This window comes from Heliangelus exortis, chromosome 2 (assembly GCF_036169615.1).
Source record: "Heliangelus exortis chromosome 2, bHelExo1.hap1, whole genome shotgun sequence".
Taxonomy (NCBI): Eukaryota; Metazoa; Chordata; class Aves; order Apodiformes; family Trochilidae; genus Heliangelus; species Heliangelus exortis.
Window position 1 is genome coordinate 24,575,871 of NC_092423.1, and position 24,361 is coordinate 24,600,231.

Here is a 24,361-nt window from a genome sequence, read left to right on the forward strand (position 1 = left end):
TTTATTTTTCTTAAACTTTGATGTATGAACAATTTGTGGTTTGTGCAGTGAGTCTGTCTTTGGTTTGGGTTTGGGTTTTTGTTTGTTTGTTTTTGTTGGTGTTGTGTCATGCAATAGAGACCTTGTTTTACTCAATATGGCAAGCTTCACCTGGTAATAATTAAACATCATCTCTGTTAAACAATTTGTGTTATATTCAAAAGAGCAGGAGCAATCAGGTTATAATCTGCAGAAATCATGTAAAATAACTTCTCTCATGCCTTAGTCATTCTTCTGACTGTTCAACTTCAAAGGTAGCTTTGTACATAGGCTGTGAAACACTTGGCCCAGGACCAGCCACAACAAGCACAACACTCTGCTGGTACATTCACTTAATACTTTTGCCAAGATCCATCAAAACACTGGGATAACTTTCTGTATGTACTTAATAACCTTTTCCAGGCATTTCCCTGGATGTTATCTGATGAGCTTTACCAGATGTTTTTACAATCAAAAATGTGTTTCACCTGCAACTCAAAATCAAGGGTCAGTGTCCTATAATCTAAGCATCGAGGATATGTCAATATAAAAGTTGGATGTGGGCTTTCCTAGACAGTGTCCTGATGAGTATCTTGTTACTATTGATTGTGAGACCTACATTGTTCAGTATAAGTGAGGGAGAGAGTTGGTAATCACTGAATGAGTTGAACATCCAGTATATACCTTTGTCAGAATATAGTGAGGGAAGTGAAAAAGTGGATTTTATGTTACCAGCAGTGAAGTATGCTTATTTCTGTGGCTGACTGGGAAGTAGAAAGCAGCCATATATGGGCTGAAATTCTCTGTAGAATGTGCAATAAATAGATAGTTCAGAAGAAGGCTCCACAGGGCCTCATGAGCACAGCAGTTTGGGAGGGAGGGGAGTCTATTTCCAGCTCAAGAAATGGTTACTACCACAGGACCTGTTTATTTAGCATGAAGAAAACACTAAGGAGTGTATATTCTTAAAATAATAAATTCTCTTTTCTTGAAACAGTGTAACAGTGAAAATTACAGTAATGGATTAAAAGCATTAGCTTTCTATTGGGAACTGGTGTTTATTTTGGTAACATTTGGGTTAAGGGAAGAAGGGTGACTTTTTGTTTCACATTTGTATCCCCCTGTGCCTGCTGACCTGGGTGCATGGAGCACTTGGTGGCATGGCAGGAGCAGCCTGTGCCAGTCCCTGGTTTGGCTTGTGGGTGTAGGCACTGGTGGACATCACTCAGCTGACTCCTTTTGAGAGCTGTCATGAAGCATCTGCCTTGTGCTGGGCTGGGAGCTGGGAGGGGGGGGGGGGGGGGAAGAGAGAGGTGGCACAAGTGTGAATGCCCAGCAGAACCCGTGGTGTGGGGATGTGTGGTGTGGAGCTGGCTCTTGTCTGGAGTTAGTGGTGGGCTTAGAGGTGGACTGCAAAATGACATGTTGCTCATTTGGCTCCCCTGTCTGTGGATGTTTGGGACTTTGTGGGTCCCACCCTTGTGGTCTGAAACCTGGAAGTGTTACTGGATGTACTGGTGGCACTGGTGGTTTGGGTTTTTTTTCAGCTTGGCAGCCTAGGACATTGACTTACGGAAGGTGTGCAGTGATTGCTTGGTTGACAGTTTCCCAGCAACTAGACCTGGAAATTTTATAAAGTCTGGAAGATGACCAGTTTTTTCCAGTATGTGTTTTGTCAGATCCTAGGGAAGTCTAAATGCAGCCTGGACCCAAGTGCCCTGAGAAGCACTGATGTCCTTGAGAGTGCTTGGGGGGGGAAATGAGGTCTCTTCTAGTTGTCTGCCATGTATACTCATCCTGAACAGATCATTAACCTTCTTTCTCAGGGTCAATCCAGGTTTCCCTTCCTGTCACTTTCTAGAAACTCAGAAGGTTACAAATGGTAAGGGGGACCTGCTATTTTCAAAGGTCTTGGAGAGGCTTAAACCAGCCCCAATGACTTCCTGTTGCAGTAGTTGCAATTAATAAAAGAATTATTATATTTGCCTTATTGCATCTGTTGTAATAGTTGTGGGTGAGTGGAGAATAAGGACATCCAGCAGGAAGAAAATTAAAGATTTTTCCTTGTACAATTTTTTTCTTTCTTTTCGATGAAAGCAGTCAACAATGGTTCTGTAGAAATGTGTGTGTTAATAATTTTTAAAATTTATTTTTCAAATCTAGATCATTGACAAGGAGATTAATCCCTTTGTGGACAAGTGGGAAGAAGAAGGACAGTTCCCTGCACATAAAGTTTTTAAAATCCTTGGACAGGCTGGATTCCTTGGTGTCGATAAACCAACAGGTAGGGCAGTGTACAATTCCTGAGTATTGATGTTGACTGTGATGGACCCATTACATAATCTCAACTTGCTTTTGCCCCAGATGGTTTGGAATTTAGTGCAAAATTTATTTATATCCCTCAGTTTCAGGCATTCTGGTTGCCAACTGTGCAAACGCAGAAAATACTGTTACTGAGAGCTCAGGTTCTTCTAAATATAAATATTAAAAAGCTGATTGACTTATTTTAAGGTCAGCTGTTATGCATGTAAGGTTTTTTCTCTAGTTTTTCATGTTTTGGAGTACCCAGAACTGTTTAGCTGCAATTGTCTGACAAATCCAATTAAGTCTTAGCTGGTATTGCTTTACAAAAATGCTGAGAGTTTGAGATTATACTTAAGATATATTTAAAGGACCAATAGGATTATTGAGAGAGGTGAGGAAACCACCTTTACCTTCTGCTATAATTCTTTGATAGGCAGATTTAAAATCTGTCTCAGAGAGGTCTCCTTCACACTGCTAATACAGTAGTAATGCTGGTGTGTAGAGTTGCTGCCAGATTACAGCCCTGTCCTGTTATATATAGCTTAGGACATGCAGAGACCTTGGCTGGGGTAAGGAACTTCAGAGCTGAGCATTCTGGGCAGAAAACATTGGTGGAGGTAGGAACTTTGGAGATGCTCACAAAATAGCTAGGACAAGAAATAACATCAGTAAAGTCTAGTGAAAAAGGGACTTGAAGAGGCAAAGATGGGCACAGAAGGTTGCTTGCACTGGCTAGACCTGTACTCAGAATTAAGAATATTTTAGCCTTTGCTTTGACACTTGTATCTAGCTGTTAATTGAATTTGCTGGGATTATGCAGCTGCATTTTGTAAAAACTATACAGAACTGGATACAATTCTCAGCAACATGTTGTCCATTTCAGTTCATCTTGTAGAGCAAGGCATTCTTGAGTACAGAAAAATACACCAGCTCCCTGGAGGATGCTGCAGCATTTAGTTGTGCAACAGAATGTCACAAGATCCAGCTTGGCACTGTAATGGTATAATACCATCAGGGGCATTCTGACATTTTGTCATGTTGGCAAATGAAACAGCCAGGTGTGTAATAGTGCAGTCTCAACAGCAAGACTTTGGCAAAGCCTGAATTTTTCTTATTTTTTACACTTCTCCAAAGTCCTTGAGCTTGCTGTATGACTCGTGTGTACTGGTAGCAGTATTTCCAAATCAAATTGAGATATTTGTATAATACTCTGCTCAGCCACATCTATTATTTAACTGTTGTGTGCAGAGGAAGAGAGGTCTTAAGAGATTTGAAGAAGCCAAGAGCAGCAGGAGCTTTAGAGGGATGCTGAGGAAGGTCTGCAGAAGAGAGGTTAAATTCACTTGAGGAGATCATTCTATTTAAAGAAAACCGAATTTTACAAGTTAATTCACTTTAGCAGGAGCTACAATTTTGAAATACAAGTTTTTCTGAGTTTGTTTTCCAAGGTCGTTCTGATGAGTACAGGGTTTGGTTTGTTGTTTTGGTTTTTTGGTGGGTTTTTGAGTTTTTTTTCCTGTAGAATTAACTTTGAAGATTTCTTATTGGGCAGAAATGGGTCATAAACTTGTTTTGCTTAGATAGAAGGAAACATCTGTTGGAGCTCAGATTTGTTGAAACTGGACTTTTTCCTGTGTAAACATCATTCCCTTTATGAACAATGAGCTGCTTAATGGGAGTCAGGTTTTTAAAAGAACGTGCTTTACATATGTCCCTTATCACTGAAAACTTTCTGTGTGGAGAGCTGATCTGGGGCACTATTTGTATTACAAAGGCTATATCAGTTCCCATCACACAAAGCTGTGGGCTGCAAACTTGTCAAGGTTTTTCCTGTATATTTTTTCACAGTTTTTTCTGCTTATAGTGAATATTCACTGCAGTGCAGTAGTTCAGAATGTTAGTTGGAGGGGTCATGTAAACTCTGTGAGCAGGGCCCAGCTATGCACCCATAATTGGAGAATCCTTAAGATGATCAGTGGGTTTCACTTACTGACTCTCTGGTCAGTCCTCTGCCAGAGAAACATGTTTCTCTTTTAACTCTTTCCCTGCTCTGATACTCTTTACTCAGTTCAAAAACAGTGCATTAGCTGTTTTTTCTTGGAAATAAATGTGTTATTATGTTAAATTAAGAAATTCTTCCTCCTTGTAAAACACATGCTAAAAAAGTGTACATTAGTTATGTGTAAAAAGTGTGTATTTGCTCCATGCAAAATGTGTTGTACAGAATCATTCATTTCAGCCTGAAGTATTTAGTTTGAAGGGGAAAAAACCCAACATCTCTAGCTATTCTTCATTTCTGTTTAATGTGTGTTTCTCCTCAAATTATAAAATTTCTGGGCTATTGAGGTACTGACAGTCCCAAAACTAAGGGGAGAAAATATTAGGGTAGGCAGCAAAAAATGTTTTAAACAGTCTTGGTGTAGTTGGCCATTGTCTTTTTTGCTGAGGGAAGTGGGCAAGACATATTCTTTGATGTGGTTTATGTGCAGATTAGATCAGATACTGAAGTAAAAGCTCAAAAGATCTATGTATTCATCAGTGATCTTATGGTTTATGAATCAAAACCTTGGCTGTTGATAAATTTTAGGCTAATTTGCCAAAGGCACAGGCTCAAAATGTACTGTGCCTGTGTATTCTGTAGCAGAAGATTAAAAGTGGTTTTTATCAGCTGATGCATAAGGACTGCAATCCTCTAAAGGCCCAGGGAAAGCAAAGAGAAAGGGTGAGGAAGATTTGCAAGAGAGCAGTGTCTGCTCTTCTGTATATTCACGTAATATCACTGTGAGACACGAGCAATAATGATGCTCTGGGTATTTCACCAGCATTTTTACTGGTAATCCTGTAGGAATATTTAGCAAAATGCATCTGCATGTACAGATGATTATGACAGTATGTCCAAATAGCAGCCTTTATTCCTGTCAAACATTTAGCAGTGCCCTTGCAGAAATAGGTTTTTTAACACACCAGGAAAATTAGGAAACTATCGTACATGGATGGGAGAGTATTGTTTTACACCATCTCCTTTCCCCAGTGCTGGGATCTATGCTGGATATGGGATAAGAGAAAATAATAAGCCGTATGTTCTTGTCACTTGAGGGAATTAATTATCTGATGAAATCATCTGATGAAAACAAATGCTTCAAATGATTGACTGCATTGCAATAGGAAAAATTGTGCAATGTCTCTCCTTAGGAAAGCCTGTTTATTTCATGTGTTGGTGTGTTGAATGTGGGAACATAGACCTAGACTGTCTTCTAAAGCTATTTTATTGTCTTCACATGTATGAATTTCTCTGGTAAGATGAGATTTTATGAAAGTTTGGTAGAGGAGATTCACTTGGAGAGACTGTGTGGTTCTTTCTGTGTCTTTTTTTTTTTCCCTTTCTGTCACACTAAGATCTAATATTATCCAGAATGAGCAAAAGAAGAATCTGGGAGGAGCAGTGAATTCTGTCGTGAGAAAGTGACTTCCTAGTTGAAGAGTGCAATGATTTTATGGCATCTAAGAGAGTAACTGAAAAAACCTTTTTCAGGTCAATCTTTAGATAGAATCTAAGAGGGATATGTTTGTTGGAGGAGAATTAATTTGCCCAAAACCATTTCAGTATGGCAGGAGTGGACCAGCTGCAATGCTTGTGCTTGATTTAGTAGATTAAAGCATAGCCAGCTGAGCTAATTGTTTGGTGTTTCTCACTTACAAAGGAAAGCAGTAATAGTTAATTTACAATAGTGGTGCTCTGAAAGTTTGAGAGATACAAGCCATTGTTCCATGTTTTCAGGCACTCTAAAATATTTAGCAGCTATGAGGTATGCCTGGTTTGCAATAAAGAAATAATTTTGATAAGCCTCTAAAAAACTAGAGACCAAAATCAGTCACTGCTTTCTTTGATCAAATTGATGCCAGAAGGATGGATGGCCATGGTTCAGAGATCAGGTAAGTATAAGAAATTTCAGGTTCTTAGCTGACCTAAAGTTGGTGGGTTGGATTGGAATCTCAGGAAAACAGGTTTTTGCATGAGTATATAGAAGTTTTGTGTGGGTGGGACGTTTTTCCTCACCCCTCTTGTGAAATGCTGGTAATTCAAGTCCTGCATCTTGCAAGTGCAGGACGAAAAGGTATTGAAAAGGTTAAGGGGGGTGCAGTTTCTTTGATGTATTTCACAGGCAATCAGATATGCCTGATCAGACAAGGAAGGAGTGCCTGAGATCATCTTTGGGTTTTCTTGACTCTGCTCATGACTTGGAAATGTGAGTGCAGCAGCATCTCTGGGAATAGCTTGTTCAGCAATCAACAGCAGTTTTGTCCTACAAATACCCAACAGACACAGATCTCTTGTGGAAGAGATAATCTTCCTTTAAATGTGTCCTTGATAGAAGGATCAGATTAGTTCCTAGGATTCTGCTTTTGTACTTGACATAGGTAAATCCTCACATTTGTGACCTGTAATGCAGGACACTGGATAACTCACCCAGTTCAGGTATATGAATCACCAATACCTTGGAAGCAGACTAAGAATTTTTGTAGTCTGGTGTGTGTTCTACTGGTTACGTCAAAATAGTACTGGGAAAGAAATTAAAAATGCTTCCTTCCTGGAAGATGTTGGAAGCACCTAACTGGGAGCAAATGCTCAGCTGTGTCTATGCAATTTAGTGCTTGAGCTTTTGATGCACAGTTCTCTCACAGTGTACCTGTGTCCACATATCACAGGCTTTGCACAGACTGGAAGGTTCACATGGTATCTTGAAGCTGATTAGGAGCACTTGGTCTCTGTAGATAAGGGACAGCTATAGGCAGTTCTGTGTGATATGTGGGATTGTGCTTCAGCTTTGCTGGGGAGTCTGCCCCTCTTTCTTATACTTGAATTTAAGTTAAGCATGCACCAACTTGGGTGCTTTGTATGAGGCTTGTAAATGGGGCTTCAAGGTTGCACAAAACTGTACGGATTCACATACCAGGTCTGTGTCTTCAGGAGAACACAGTTGGAAAATGTGGGGGTATTTTTTCCACAGATGGAAAATCCAGGGGGTAAAAGTGAATGTTCAGCTGTAATGATGATGGAGGGTTACACTGAAATGGAGTGTCAGAGCAAGAACCTCAGTTTCCAGAATACAAAGTGTGCTCTTATCTACTGCCTAACTGCTCCTGTCTTTTTTTGTGTACTAATGCCTCAAGCTTCAGGACAGATAAATCTCATCCCTAGCTAGAGCTTTCTCTTCACCCTAATGCTGAAGTTGCAAGAATAATGGTTTTCTTACTTCAATAAAAATGTGACCTACTGCTCTAGGATCCAGGTGCTAAATTAGGTCCAGGTATGGGTTCCTCAGGCAGAGGACAGTGAGTTTTGGCAGACACAGACTGCTTGTCCTAGTTGTGTTTTGGGGTACTTCACTCTTTGAACTGACCAGAATTCCTTTGGGCCTCTTGCTTTTTCATTCACAGGAATAACCAAAGTGAGAAATGCAATCACAGAATTGTTTTGGTTGGAAAAGATCTTTTAAATTGTCACATTGCCAATATCGTAAGTGTTCAAAAACATATGGGCTGAGTTTTCACTAATACTCACCAGTTCTGATCAACATTTCTTACTCTTTCCTGGATTAATTTTTTTTGTTTCTTTGTTTTGTTTTGTTATCCACAGAGGAACTGTGCCAAGCTATGCCTCAGTAGGATGAGAACAGAGCTGTAGATGAGTGTTTAAAACCATGCTGCTTTGATTGTTACCCATACCACCCCCTATACCCCCAGACAGCCATACCTAGGTGCAGCAGAAGAAAAATGTGGGCTTTGTTTCTTCTGCACTGCTGTTAGTAGTAGTGTCCTGTTCCCCAGCATCATCCTGAAATTTGTTGGCAATAACTCAACTCTGTAACATTTCCCAGGAGCTGAGAGGTCCAGAGGTTCCTCAGGGTTAGCAGTTTTCCCAGGGGCAACCAGGCTGAGCAGTGTCTGGGGCATGGACCTAGCAGAAGGAAGTTGTCCATCTTTCTGACCTGCAAATTTTCTGTCCCAGCTGGTGCTCAGGGTTCTTGGCTGACGCAGAAAATTATTTAATCTGGAGTCTTCAGAACACCGCTAAATGAGTAATCATTTTTTTGACTTACTTTCACATGAATAAGGATTATTCATGGGGAGAGAGTTTATAAAATGAGGTTTCTTGCCCTGTTCCTAGAAACCATAAATGATGTGCCAAGCAGACGACTTCTCGGCAAAACACTCTGATAAATGCTTACACAAGGAAATAAGATTTGAGACTGTCCTTTTCTGAAAGAAGAAATAAAACTAGAATGCACGTTTATCCACTCTTTTTAAATCTGTTGTAAGATAAATATTTGGGCTTTTTCACATGGACAACATATTCCTGGCAGCTGACAGAGTTTACCACAAAAGCTGCTGCTCCTTGGCCTCCTTGATTTGCTCCTCAAACCTTTGATCATGCAGCACCTTTAACCTTCTTATTTAAATATGTGCTTAAGTACACCAAATGTCTGGTCTTTCTTCTTTTTTTCCTAAGGGACACAGTAGTGAGCTGGCTGCAACTTTATACCAGATATTCACAGATGTATTTTTCCAATATAATCTATAAAAGTCAAGAACAATGTAAATGTTGTTTCCTGCAAACTCTAATCCAATACAGTGAGGACATTTATAAGATATGATGAATTGATAGCTATTTTGCTTAGAATTTTGAATGAAAACAAAGGAAATTATTTGATTTGTGCTTGAGTCTTTCAGGTTTGGTTTTGGGGTTTTTTTGTGCACCCCACAGGACCAAAACAGAATATAAATCCCTTGTTGATGCTGCAGAGGATTGGTTTGGTTGGTTTTGGGTTGTTTTTTTTATACCTGCTTGGTTTTGCATTGTTGGGGGGGGACTTTTTTGTTTGTTTGGGTTTTTTTTAATGTCATACTTAGGTAAGGTGGTCTTTTTGTAGACTAGCATGCTGGACATATAATGCAGTAAACTCAGTGGGTTTTGTTTATCTGGTCTCCTACATCTTTTATAAGAATGGTGTAGAGATCATCTCAAAGTGGAAACACACAGTTAACATTCAGGGAGAAGTGGATGAGGTGTCACTGCAGTCTCCGTAGGGAATGGGTGCTCAATGCAATCTGAAAACTAAGGATGGAAAAATATTACATTCCAAGGCACTGTGAAACATTATCAGTGTTTGGGGTTGGAAGAAGAACCAGGCAGGACAGAAGGATAAGATGCTGGGTAGACTTTGCTGCAGTTTTTCTTCTGTGGTGTGGTGCCAGTGAGATCTGAGTTACTTTGCAGCTGCCCTTGTTGACAGAGACCTTGGGAGGAGATGAGTCCAGAAGTTTATTGGGCCAGAAGTTAGGAGGGGGCATGGGATAATAGGTTTCAAGAGAAGACAGAGGGAAGAAGCTGTAAAATGGTGTGAAAATTTGTTTAGCAGTTTTATTCCAGGTATGTTTGGTTTTGTCTTGTCATTTCAAAGTCATGATCACCTGGAGGCAATACAGCTTCAACCCTGTTTGTGGGGAAAAAAAAAAAAAAAAAAAAAAAAAAAGGAAAAAGAAAAACAGGACAATTCTGTGTCAGCTTTACAAAAATAATGGAAAAGAAGGCTAAATTAAAGCTGCTTTTTTTTTTCTTATTTTCCTTGTTTAGAAAACAGAATTTTTACAAGGCATCTGTTTAAATATTTGATGTGTCAGCCAACTGTGAAAGACATGGTGATAAGCAAAGTGTTCTTCTGAACACTATAGTAGTACATAAACTGAAAAAGACTAGGGCCTTATTTTTGCTGCTAACACATCCTTATAAAATAATTAAGTCAGAGACTTCTGAAGCTGGCCAAATTTTTTTAGTTAGCTCTGCTCCTTCCTGCCATTTTGATGAGGTTATTCTCTTATTATCTTGTCATTTTTTCCCGCTTTTGTTGTTATCTTATTTTTTCTTTCGGTTGTTTTTCAAGCAGATGCATTGAAGCCCAGTTGGGACAAAGTTTCTTGCATGACAGTGGTGCTCCCTGAAGAACATGCCTGTTTGTTACCTTTCTGCTTGTTTCTCAGCTGTCCCTAGCACAATAGTTCTTGTTTCCTGAAGGACCACAGACCCTCTGTGTGGTCTTGTGTGCTCTGGGAAATGTCTGCAGTCTGGGAAGCAGGAGCCAAGAACACAGCACAGCTCTGAAGGAGGGCAGGGACTTTTTTTTGCATAGGACCTCTGAAATATTATGACCTGCATTTTCCTTTAGCCTGTGAAGTTGGTGGAATATTTGCTTTTGCCTGAACCTCAGGAATTTACAGATTAGCTTCACTTGTACAGCTTAACAGGCAAACAGAGGGTGGAATTAATGGAAAATTTCCGTGGATGAATATCACAGAGGCAGGTATATGAGTTTTCTGTGGCATCCTTAAATGGCTTAAAAATCTCTGAAGGTGACTTCAGTCAGAATTTCTTCTTCCTATTCTGTAAGTCAGAGGAAATGAATGAGACTGTTATGCCTACCCTTGCTGTATTATTCAAGAACTGGGGTCTCTTGTCAGAGTGAAAGATAAGTGAGTAGTAAACACTCACAGTGAGAAACAGAAGTGAGTTATAAGCCTGGTGAAAAGAATTCTTCTTTAAATTATGCATAACCTGTGCAAATCATCCCACAGACATCACAAAAAGCAAAGTTTAATTGGAATCCAGCAGCTATTACATATTTAATAGATGGTGATAGACCATCCACAGTTACTTCATAGAGAGTAATTGTATTTCTGTGCACCAGCTACTCACTAACTCAGCCAGTGAACAGAACACACCATTTCACAGCTTCTTATACTCCATGGCCTCTTCTGGCTTACTAACACCCCCTTCCCCCAGAGTAGCACATCCAGCACTGCTCTGTGTGCTAAGGTCTAAGTCTGTCATGTGTAAAGTGGCATGTAGGTGGATAGTACTAAATAGGTGGATTGGCTCTTTAATCCCTGCAACAAGGTTGCAGTTTTGTGCCAGGAATCTGGACTTCATCTCATTGCCTTAGTACCCCTCTGGGCTGGGATGTGCTGTAGGGTCACCTTAACCTGCTGAAGATCAGAGTTCAGCCTTTGGTTGCTGCAAATGCAGGTCAAAGGTGGTGGGTGCTCCTCTGGATGGAGTTCAGTGCTTCACTGAGATGCCTGGTGCAGCCCTGGTGCTCTGTTCAGACAGCACGGATGCCACGACGTAGTCAGGGAGGATGTAACATGTGGACCTGAAGGACTTTGGAAGAAGGTCCAGTTTTCTTGACTTAAACATTTCTACCTGTTGACCCCCAGGGGGGCTTTGCAGCTGCTGGGCTGTAATAGGAAAGGTTGAGTGCTCTTACCTCTTGAGAGCTACACCCTAAGTCCCATCCAAGGCTGGGCTGATGTGGATGCCCTGTCATCTGGCTCCATATGGAGCACCAGAGTGAAGAGGATGCAGCAAGCTTGTCCAAAGCTGGCCAGGGTTCAGGCAGAGCATGGCAGAGCCAGAATTTGTATGTAAAGAAAATCAGCTCCTGTGGAACTACTTCTAGCAGTGAAGGATTCACTCCAGGCTCAAATTTGCTGGGAATGAAAAGCTCAATTTAAAATAAAAAAAAAAAAACAACCTAAAATGGATATTTCATCTTTTCAGGATCCTCCATGAGCCCAAGAGAAGAAGCTGTTAATTTTTGCAATTCCCTCCTTCTTCATATATTGGAATTACTATGATCATATTTTTTACAGTCACTACTACCCATATTTGTTTTATACAACTCAACAGTTATTTTCATCCACCCCTGTCTACTCAGGCTTCCCACTAAGCCCCTTATCTCTTTATTCTGTCATTTTGTCCTCTCTTAAGAGGATTCAGGTGGCTCCTCATGTTGCTTCTCTAACAACTATTACTTGCCATTTCTTCTTCTAGAACTTATTTTGGAAGGACAGAGGCTAATAAAAATATTTTGCAAAAGACTGATGGAATTCTGGACATAAGGGGTGACAAAAATATCATCTTTAATGGTCACATATTCTTGGCATTACTAAAGACCTGAAGGTACTGATGGCTGAGAAAATTTAGGCACTTTTTTATCATCTATTTGCTGTGGATTTATTCTTCAAAATGGTGCCATTTAAGAGAAACTTGGAAAGACTTGTGCGATGTGGATAAAGCTTATAAAGATTAAATTGCTTATCTTTTTCCTGAGATAGTAAAATTCTGTGTCTTGTTTGTTCTTGCTTTGTAACTTTTTCAAGTGTTCTGTTTTGGAAGAGAAATAGAGTATCTTACTCCTTCAACATTCTAATAGGGATTTGCTTTCCAAGTCTCTATTCTCACAGCTGAGCAGCTCAGGATAAATCTTGGCATCATAAAACCACGTTTACAAAACAAAACAAAACCAATCTGAATCCATTTTACTATCCTTTTGAGCTTTGTTAGTTTTAGGTAGCATGAGAGTTTCTCCCCTTTTTCTTCTAAGGGAAGCAGCATGGGAGTAATTTGCTCTTCTGTAACAGATGGAAAGAAGCTGTTAGCTGAGTTTGTCACTTGCAGCAAGTCAGGAAATTCTTTCCAGTGTGTCCAGATGCTTCCTGTGCACAAGGCTGGTGTCATAGTTGGCACGTGATTAAAAAAAAAAAAAAAAAAAAAAAAAAAAATCACACAGAGACAGCTTTTTCTTTTTGCTTTTAGCCAGACCCTTTGGCACTTTGAAGGGATGACAGCCTTGCTAGTTGGACAGTGACACTGCTCAGGGTTGTTTGGAAAAACAAAAAGGAACTGTGTAAAATGTAATCTTTTTTTTTTTTAAGCTGTTGAAAGCCTCCCTTGGTTTTCTTCTCCATACCACCTGTATGCTGTCCATCTTACAGTAACAGAATAATTCATATTCTGCATGTGTCAGGTCCTGCATTGCTAAAGAAAATAGGTATGGCAGCTGATGCTTATAGCAGTTTTCAAATGAGGAAAAGATGCTGGCATCTTTGCACTCCGTGGGGGATTTGAGCTGACCATGTCTCAGCACTTTGTGGACTGTATTGCTCTCTCTATGTGCCTCTGTGGGGAAAAGTTGTGTGAACTGTGTGTCCTGGTTTGTGATTATAAAACCTCTGGGCTGGCTGACCTGTAAAAGATGCATTTGCTACCTTTGGACAGATCTCTTCTGGTCTCCAAATCACCATGCTACAGGGGTGTCCAGGTGAACCAGATTCTCTCAAAAGTAAAAGCATTTTCCTGTGCTTAATCCTTCTCTTTCAAAGGCAATGTTGGGAATTCTGTCCTATGTCTCTGCCCAAGATGTAGCTGAATGTCATCAAGTCCCCAAGGAGGAGGTGGAGAGAAGAAAATACAAGAGGAAACAAATACCAGGCAGAAAGTTCTTTAAGTAGGAATCATTTCAACAGGAAATGTTCTGTTCCCTTCAGTGAACTTGCTTTGTGACTATTTTGACGATGCCTATTTCATATTTTTCCGGTTTTGCATTTATTTCTTGCTACTATTTCTTGCTATTTCTTGCTACTGAGAATTGAGTTTCTTCATTGTTAGGAGAGAGAGGTGTTTTGTGTGTCTGAAACATAAGACATGCAAATGCAGAGAATTCCAAAATCTTCCGACTCTGATCTTGCTATAAAGCTTGAACAAATCGGTCACAGGTTCAAAGCAAACAACTCTAAAGCAATATAAGGTTCAAAAACTAAGAATGTGAGATTACTAAACATTGGAGATTTTTACTATTGCAGTGACCATTATCTAGATTTACAGCATAGTGGGGTTTCTGCAATGGAAAGCATGGAGCAAAGGGCAAAGAGGGTGGGACATGCTATGTTGTACCTTGTGCCTGCATGACAGGGAATCCATAGACAGTATCAGGCCTTTGGTCCTACTTCAAAGCTGGCTGAGGCTTGTTCCCAATACTGTGGATGTAGCTGTCCTGCATGGCTTTAAAATGTTCTGCCTGGATTTGGGTAGATTTGAGTTGGTCCCTTGGTGTGGATCATCCTCCACTGATGGATTTAATTAGGAGAAACTGAATAGAGAGTATGTGGACATGGTTGATAATTTTGGGGGGTGAACCTGAACCCTTCCCTGACACTGCAGTGAATGTTGTAATGAGATCATCAATAATGAAAGATGGGGAAAACTGCTGGCAAATATTTCTGGTGTCCTGATGGAGCAGCACTTGTGAAGGGTGGTGATCCTTAACATTAGCTACCATCACCCCATCTGATGTCTTTTGAATGGAAATGCTGATAGTGCTTAAGGGGAAAAATCAGTTGATATGTTAAAATAATTTTCTCTTCCTTTCAGTATTTTAATGGTTCAATAGTAGTGAGATGTATTCAGTAAATGCTTCCATATGCTGAATGATCTCATTTTCCATGTAGGAGTACAGAATAAACTTCAGAACACAATAGGTTACATGAAAAGGTGGCATTAATTATACAGAATTACCATCAGAAGGCAGATATTATTATACAAAACATTCTTTTTGACATCATAAAGTAAAGTAGCTTTTAATTTAATATTAAGTTTAATCTGAAAACTCTCAGAAATAACCATAAATCTCTGCACTTTTATTTCTGGCAAGTGAATATCCTTAAAGGCAGTTAGTTATTGAAGCATATTAACAGGGGTCTTTTTGGGGAGAAGAACTAAAATACAAGTTCTGCTGAATAATAATGAATAAGGGCTAAGTTGAAATCAGTGATTTTTATTCAAAGCATAGCTTGGTGAGAAGAAGTGAAATGGAACAATACCCTAATTCTGTCCACAGTCCCAAATATCCACTAGCTATGAAGCAATCAGTGTCATGGACATGTAAATGTAAACATTTTAAAAGTTGCCATTTAGTTGATATATTATTTAAAAAGCAAATTAATACAGTAATACAAAGATAAACCAAAACTTAATTTAGATAGCAGGCACCATTTTTTTTGTGGCCAGAGTTGCAAAATGTGCAGTAAAACAAATGCTGGTGAGGTAAGGCTCATGTTTTGCAATTATCCCTCCCTGCCTTTGGAGCTGCACAAGCTCTTAAATGTTTCTTTTCTATCTGTATTTATGCCAGGGAAATTGGGAAAAAAATATTACATGATTATGAAAGTATAACAGGAAATCTCATATGGTCATAATTATTTGTGCTTGTGTCTGGTGGCCACCACTGCCCATGGCCCCACGATGCTGGGCAGTTGGTAGATGCCCACACCCAGCTTGTCACTGGCCCAAGCCAGCTGAAATGCCAAGGTTGCAAAGTCAGGCTGGAGCACAGCCAGACACAGAACCCTAATTTTAGGAGGGAAGGGAGCTGTGATGAACATGGGAAACAGGAAATTCTTGGTCAGGATGTTTTGAAAATCTTAGGTCAATTAGTGTAGTCCAGGACTTGAAAGACTTGGATGAGCCGTGAGGAGAAGTGGTCACCTCTAGCATCTCCTTCCATACCCCCTCAACTTCCCCTCTCACTCCCTGTGTTTTTCTGTGATGTTTCTCCAGTCCAGCTGGTTTTGTTGTGGGAACGGTTAATTAGAGAAATATGGGGGATATTTTAGCCCATCTTTAAAAATGTTCTTGCTGCTCGGGCATTGGGCTGTGAAATACTTTGCAGGGGGTGTTTTTATTTCAGCTGACCCTGGAGTATCTGAAGGATACCACAAAAGCATTTCTAATACTCAGCTGCTATTTTAATCATAAGTAATAAACTGCAGCCAATCAGAGTGTCATTTAGGGTGAAAAACAGTTCAACCATATGAAGTCATTCTAAAATGCAGGGCCACATGAAAATATCCATGTCCAACATAGGCTTTGAGCTCATCGTGTTAGTGAAGATGGGCAGTAAAAAGCAGAATCAAAGCACTGCTTTGTTAATTTTAGTGTGAGATGTGTGTTACAATGTGCTCTGCAGAGAACACAAACCCAAGCAATTACAGTTAAGTTCATTTTAAAGACCACACTCTGTGAAGAGCCTATGTCAGTGTTGTATCTTGTTCTTGCAGCAATGTTTTAAATGCTTAGGCTGCTATCTGACACTGTCCAGTAATGGAATATAGGATCCTTGTTGCTTACCTGGGCCTTTTTATCTGTTTAGGGCTGAATATCACCTTTGTTTAAGTAACCCCTGTGCCAGATAAATTTTCACAAAGGCCTGACTGTTAATGTCTTTTTCCTATGAAACATCAGTGAGAGTCGGGCATGTATTTTAGTTTTTTGAAACTGGAGCTTATAATGAGAAAAAGGGAGTGTTGTGATAAATATGCTTCTTCTTTGTTTACTGCCTTAGGACATCTTTCACTGTTGGTTTCTAATGAAGCCACCAAGCTGCCTTGGACTGTGTCTGGTCTGCCCCAGGTGTTTGACTGCAGCAGGTCTCTCCTCTCCCAGAATGATTACAGGGGTGTAATGCAGAATAAGGGGAAGATGACACAGGTGGTGAGTCCTTCTTGCAGTGACATTAGAGGCAGCATCCTTGCTGACTTGAAGGAGCCCTGGATGAAAGGACGTGAAACAGGTTATTGTGAGAAGAAATATTGTAGTATTTTTTCAGAAGTGCTTTTTTTTACAGAGTATTGTGCACACTGGTAATAGAATGGGTTTGTGTAGCTTTGATATGGTATGGTACTATTGTCAGATTTTTTTTTTCATTAGTTGCACAGCAATTAAATTTTTTTTTTTTACATTTTAGAAAAAGTTTCCTTCATTTCTTTTTCTGAGAAAATCTTTATAGAGCCATTTTCTGTAGTTTTGCTGTACATATTCATGCCTTTTACATATTTTACACAGCAGAAGCTCACAGATCCAATAATGCATTCTAGTAAATGCTCTTAAATCCTTTGTGCAATGGGATTAGAGCACAGAAGAACCTCTTCTGATGCTTATTTCTACTTAGTGCTTCAATATTTAGTTAACATGGCTTAGTTGCTGTAATTAGCAATGACTTTTAGAAAGATTTAATATGAAACTATTTGTACTAATGGGCTGACTATTAGTTACCCAGATTTGCAGATGTAGTAAATCAGTCTTTGTGAAGACACTGGGTATGGTTCCAGGTCAAGACTGAAGCTCAAGTGTGGCTGAGTAGGCTTAGGGAACTCTCCCCAACTTTCTGAAGATGACAAAAAGGGGTACAGAGAGAGGGAAGAGGTGAGTGGCATAACAGCTTTGACGCTGTACTTGGAATGTGCCCTACAAGAAGAGCCAAGAATGCCCTAAATAGTGGTCTTCAGTCATTTTGTAACATGAGCAATAGTGGCAAGACACATTGCTGGCACACGTACATCCATGCACTTTGTATACATGAGTGTATGCATGTTAAAACACCTCACAGAATGTCATAAGTTGGATCAGAGAGTCCAACTCCCTGCCCCTTGCAGGACTGCCTAAAACTGGACCACATGACAGTGTCATCCAGACATACAGGTATTTTCCATCCCTTAAAAAAAGTATTAATATACAATTTTTATTTTGCCGTGGATTTTAAAGAGTGAAATAATAGCACTGTTTGAGGAACATCCTTTTTTTCTGAGTCCCTTTCCTTATTGCCTTTACAAGTATGGGTGGTTTGCGGGGGAAGCCTTATTTCAGAGAGGTCATTGTGCCTTTTCTTTGGTTAGCAGGCATGCTGCTAGTTGGAGACTCTCATTTGGTAATTAGCAGGTGAAATTTCAGTGAAGCATTACAAGGTTTTGCATTTTCAATGGACTTTACTGTAAATTTGCAATAAATGTGCTCTACTGAAACCTGAGTGTTTGCCACTTTTACTAAAGAGAGGAAGATTGCTTATGCTTCATAATAACTTACAGTTTCATTGTAAGCATTTTTTAAGCAATCTCAGATTGTCATGAAGAGCATGCACCTGGGTCTCTGTTAATGCAGAAAAGATGTGAAGTGGTCATAGCTTGGTTCTTGCCTGTGGCTTTAGCCCACTGCCTTGTATCTTGCTCAGTGTTCAGATGTGCCTGGTTAGCAGTGGATTCGGGAGCCTGGGAAGCTCTGTTGCAGTGTTCTCTGCAAATCCTGCCTGGTGAGCTGTTCTTCCCTGAACACACCTGAGCTCTGCCAGGCAGGAAAAGGTATGGATGGCAGAGCAGAGGGGCTGCTGGCTGAGAAACTGCTCTGCTGCTGTGAGGTCTGCTCACACCGTGACATGGGGATCACACTTTTCTGTCTATCATTTTGTTTGAATGCCAGCATGAACCAACCATCTGCCTGACTAAAACCAGTACAGTAGTAACTATGATGGGAAAATATTAGCAAAGCTTTTTTTCTGAGAGTTTTGCAACTATTCCTGCAAAAAAGCAGAAAACCCATCCATTTCTGACTGCAAATAATTGGCTGTGATCATTTCAATCACATACATAACTTCAGGTAGAAATTGTCAATAGTGAATTTAAGTTGTGGGTTTTTAATTATTATTTTTTAAAAACAAGTTTTGCTCTGTTTCTGTGTAAAACAAGCCTGGCTCATGGTATCACTGAAAACAGTGAGAAATGTGAAATGGTTTATTTTGAAACTAATGAGAAAATCTCAGCTGTAAACAAAAGAAGATAAACAAGAAAAACATCAGTCTAGTTTTCTCATTACTCCCACTAGGCAGCTTGTTAAATCACATTGAAGTCAGACAGTATATGCAAGGTAAAACCTTTCCAAGTATATTTCATGAAAAAAACCCACCAATAATGTTGTGGTTCATGTCTTTGCTATTCTGTAATCCAGAAGACCCAAACAGGACATTAAACAGTGAAATCTGAAACTTCAGTGAGAAAATGAATATGGGACAGGAGGTTTTTTTTATGCATTATTCAGACCATCCTTCTGTTGTGGTTAGTGATGCTCACTAAAGTGTGTAGTGTTGTTTGTAGCATTGGAAAATAGGAGGCTTTAAGTGGAAGCATACCTTCTTGCCACAATAATTCTCTGAAATCTGATTTAAATATTGCAGGTTCATAAAAAAAAAAAAAAAAGAAGGCACTCTAAGAATTAAAAGTAGGGACCCACTATGTGTTGCAGGAATAGAGTAACAACTGAAGTCTACTGCAGTATAATTTAAACAAGGTATTTCCTAACACTTTCTGTTGCATTCAGGCAGTTGTGATTCTGTGGCTGAGGATTAGGGAAACAGGCAGAGGGAAGTTATGCTGAGGCTGAAACAGCTGCAGAGATGCCAACATTAGGACTGTGTGCTGGTTACTACTGCTTCACGACTCAAAAATTGTCCTCCTGCTGACTTCTGCTTGGAGAAGAGGGGCAGTGCTTCATGCTTCCTTAGGGGCAATCTGTTATCTTCAAAACAGCCTTCATAGCGAGATGAAGAAAATGATGGTTCCACCTGGTAAAAGTCCCAAATCTGTGTTAGGGGTGGCAATGTCTCCAGGGCCCACACCCTGTGGTCAAGTTAATCCTGTGTCTCCCCATTTCCATGGAGGCCACTCTTCTACCAGACAAGCTTCTGAGATGTTGATAAATCTTAATCTGTTAAAGCACTCAACTAGGTGCCTGGCTGCCAAATTGGAAATTCAGAAAAGATTTTTTATTGTTTTAAATTCTGGATTTAAGTTAGCAAGAAGATCTCAGTGGTGCCCATGTCATCACTTTGGGCAGTGGGCACTGGCAGCTTCACCTCTCCTCCTTGAGGGCTGCTTTACTTTGGAGGCCTCCAGCTTGCATAATGCCCTGGTGGTGTTTGAGGAGTGACTTCTGAGTAATGGGAGCTGTGGAGCTGGGCTGGGTTTCTCCAGGGTCTCTCCCTTCCTCTCAAACAGCTTTCTCTTACTGTTTGCTTTTACCAAGAGGAATCTCCAGTCACAGCCCATACCAAGTTGGTTGTGAGGATTCATGTTTCCTTTACCCTTGTTTCTTTGAATTAGGTTTAAAAATAAAATGCTTTTATTTTTAAACTTCCTTCTCCTTTGTTTTGTATGATGGGGGGCATCACTCTCCCCATTTGTCTGCCTTCCTTCCCCATGCACTTCCCTGAAATTACTCCTCTATTGTGTTCTTTAGTTAATTATACTCTCCTCAGTTTCAACTTTTTTTCCCCCCTTTGGCTTCTTCAAGATTGTTGCAAAACAGCCTAATTTGTGTTATTAAAAGACTTGTTTGTTATAGCTCTCTTAGGTATTGTCCAGCCTCCATATTGCCATAGCAACCATAAACAACACTATATGAAAGTGCAGGTAACACATCCTTTTCTAAATTACTTTTTCCTTCCATGTCTCTCTCTTCCATATCTTTTACCAGTTTTGTCATTCCTGCTGTCAATATTCAGGAGAAAGAATTTTTTTGCATTTTTATGAAGTAGGTAAGGTATTTGAAAAGGAAATCCATTGTGTAATACCACAGCTTTAGTGCCACAGACTTTGAAGGCATGTGAATACTTCTGTGCTTATGCAAGGAGATGAGAAAAAGAAGGTAGATCAGTGGGTAAATGAAGGATAAGTGGTGTTTGGCCCCTCTTTCTTTGAGGTTTTCTCAGCAGAAAAGACCTGATAGCAGGTAGTAGTACCCTGTACATCCAAAGTGAAACCTGAGCATCAAGAAATAGTCAGAGCAACAAGGCAGTGGGGAAGTGAGGGCTTTTTGCTTAATGCTTGGCAGAGCTCAGTAGTGTGGTTGTTGTTGTCCACAGCTAAGAAACTTAGCTAGAGGTCAAATAAAGAAAAAAAAAAAAAAAAAAAAGGCAAGTCAACAGGGAAACATTAGGGATAATGAAATTCCAGTATGATTAGTTTTTATATAACCTTGTTGCACATTCTCCATTGCTGGCAGGCTAAACAGAGAAGTCTCCTGATCCAACTGTGAAATCTCTATGAATTCAGTTTGCTTTTTTTCCATTTTTTTCTGTTTGTAATCAACTAAACAACCAGATCAGCAATGACCATTCATCTTGCCAGGGTATTCCAAAAGCTTTAATTGTGTTTGCTTTGTTTAATGTCTTTTGAAGTGATGCTGTGGTCTTGAAAAACTTTTTTCTTTTCTTTTTTTCTCCTTAATGGAAACAGAATTTCAGCTTTATATGTGAGGAATAATTCGTGACACTTTTCATTGTTTCAGTGAAGTATAGCATGGTCTTAAATCTTTTACTAATTTTGAAGCCATTCAGAAGTCAAAGAGCAGTGTTTTTGTTCTTTCCTCAACTCTCATTTTCTCATTCTTCATGGTTCAGTATAATGACGTAGTTGGAAGTAAGGAGGCACAGTCAGTGCTGCTTTGCTTGTTGTTGATTTAGAATTGCCAGATTGCTCAACTAGGGACTACCTAATGCTGAGAGATGTTATAAACTAGCTTTTCATTAGGCATAATGAGTTAGCAAATAGCTGGAGTCCTTAAAAGAAGGAGAGAAAGCATCAAAATTATGCAGCATTGAAAGGGTATTCAGTATGCTCAATATTTTGAGGCTTATGAGTTTTAGTATATTTATTATAGTTTTGTGAGAGACATTGCAGAAGCTTCAGAATGGATCACTGATTAAAATCTGAGGCTGCTTATGGATCACTTTGATTCTTCTGCATCTAGCTCTGGACTTTGAACATGTCAAAGCTGATGAAAAAGCTGCTTCACAAACTTGAACAACTGATCTGGCTCTTGAGCAGTTTATGAACAGTCTAGAGTTGGTGTGGGATTGGTGTCTCCACCAGACACCAGAAGGTGTGCAGAGGTGCTGATTGTGCTACGTTTTTCCATGGATGTGAGGTACAAGCTTAGTACTGGGAATGCATCCTTAAGCCAGAGCCATTCCAGGGCAGATATCTGCAGGTCTGCTCCTGCTACTGAGCAATGTGGAAAATCCACAGCACTGGTGGAACTCCAACAGTTCAGCAGCAATTGGCTTCTCATGTGGTTCAGAGGGATGATCCCTATGTGTCCAGCCACCTCCTGTAAATAAGCAGAAAAGTTCAGCCACACACTTCTTCAGTTTCTCTGAACTGGTAGAAAGCTTATCAGCCCTCTCTTTGGAGATGTGGCTTAAGGGTAACAAGAAGTTGGTGGCAAATATTTATCTCAGAAGTGAGAGAGTGTCCAGGAGACCATGGGAAAACGAAGGGTGCATCAGCATCCTCAGGACATTAACTAGAGAGTAAACTGCCAAACCACGGTGAAAAGTGCCTATGGTAGCACAATCCTCCTCATTTCCCCTTCTCACAGCCCTGTCTACTCAGCAGGGTCTCATGGCTACCGAAGTCTGTCATGTTATAGCTGGATGGAGACACATGAAAATCAAGCAAATGTGTCTTGTGGCTATTGGATGTGTTCCCGAAATAGTGCCTCCTGTGAGAAGGAAAGGAATGCAACTCTCAAAACACATATCAGAAAGCATTAACATCTTAACATAATTTTGTCACTGTGTGTTCTGTTTCTGGAGATTCTTATACCTACATACCAATAAGTTGACAAGATATTCTTTTTTATTTCATGTTTCAGTCACTCATTTAGAAACCATACAGACAATGTTACAATGAGCCCCTGGTATCTGATGGATGTTTCAAAGCCTGTCTTGTTTTTAAAATTGTTTGCAAGTAGATGGATCTAATGGAATGTGTACAATACAAGATCATCTTAAAAAAAAAAAAAAACAACAAACCAAACGACGCCCCCCCAAAAAAACCCAAACATACAACAAAACAAACCAGTAATAATCTGTAGTTTTAGCAAGTTCTTTTTCCTTCTTTACTTTCCATCACCATCCTCCCCATTTTCCATCTACTTTTAGGTGTGTGGGAGAACTGGGGGGGGAGTAGGATGTTTCTCTGGAACTTCTCTTGCCAGAAGGTGGAGACGACTTCAGCCTCGCTGGTATTTTTCTGAGTTGAAAGAGGTGTGTGTTGTTGGCTTGATTATTGAGCTATGAAGATAAAACCCCAGATATTTGGCAGTACTTGTAAGATTATTTTTCAACCCTCTCTTGGAATAAGTTCCTAATTTCTGGGAAGAGGATTTATGTGCTCGAATATATGAACTTGTTTTGCTGCTTTTGTTTTCAAATGTGAATATTTAAATCTCAGTTTCCCAGGAATCCCATAAATATGAATCTATGCAACATACATGTTGATTTAGTATACCTTCCCTTTCAGAATAACTCAGCATAAATGAGAAAATTTGATTCCTTTGCAAATTTACTGTGTTGCCAGGTACTCAAAGCCTTCTTTTCCTGTACTATACATTTATTGCTATCTAACTCTAGTATGATATTGTAAGAATAAGGATCAAGGATATAATTTGTTGCATAGCTACTGACAAAGAAGTAAATGACTGAGATGAAGAGCCAGCCTCTGACATTTTTGGAATTTGTGTGATAGCTTAATGCATAAATGTACCAATTTGGGTCCCTGCATGGTCCCTAAATAATAGAGGTGGGATTCACTATTGGAAGAGGTCTGACTTGAGCTGCATTTATACAGTCAGTAGTGCAAATGCATTTTTAGTGTAGACTGCAATTTCCTATGGCTAAATATATTTTCTGTTTTGGTTGCAAAAAATTACAGTAAAACTGTATAGTAAAAGGGTAGTTATGCTACTGCATGCATAAATGCCCAGGGTCAATATCACAGTTCAGGTAAAACTGGGAGCCAGTCTGGAAGGTGGAATGGATTTTTTTGTTTTAGTTTTTTTTCTTAACTCATCTGGGGGTACCTTTAATCAGATCATTGTTCCCTTTTGTCCTAAGTTATTCTCTATATGGTACAGACCGCATTGTATCAGTCCAATAGTTATGTGTTAGGCAGTTTGATGTGGTTTTAGTAGTAAATTATAATTTTATCTGCTCTGTAGTTGGGTGCTGTGAATCCTCTTTGGAAGAACATTTTTTCATAAATTGTGTGCTGATTTATTAGTGATTTCAGAATTAAATCAGTAAAAAGATAAGAATAACCTGATAAATTATAATTTTGTGCTTAGCACAGGGGATGGTGAAATTCTAATAGAAATAATACATTTTAAGTAGAAAACAGTCTTGGATGGGGAATTTGCTTTGTGCTATAATGAAAATCCTTTCACTTGTGGTCAGTATCTTATATAAGGTGTAACTTCCAGCTTCAGAGTACATAAAAATAGCTATACAGCATCATTTTACATTGGAGATTGCAGTTC

At 39.6% G+C, this 24,361-nt stretch overlaps 1 protein-coding gene across 2 annotated transcripts in view; it reads left to right on the forward strand.

The window, feature by feature from the left end:
• LOC139792230 (probable acyl-CoA dehydrogenase 6) overlaps positions 1 to 24,361 on the forward strand; it is a 70,005-nt gene that overhangs the window by 10,374 nt on the left and 35,270 nt on the right. The window contains exon 2 of one of the 2 annotated variants that reach the window (XM_071735246.1): positions 2,182 to 2,302. In XM_071735246.1, the coding sequence (XP_071591347.1) occupies positions 2,182 to 2,302 (121 nt within the window). Of the gene's footprint in view, positions 1 to 2,181; positions 2,303 to 5,539; positions 5,618 to 24,361 lie in introns of those variants that run through there. The other variant, XM_071735247.1, reaches the window with a different exon arrangement.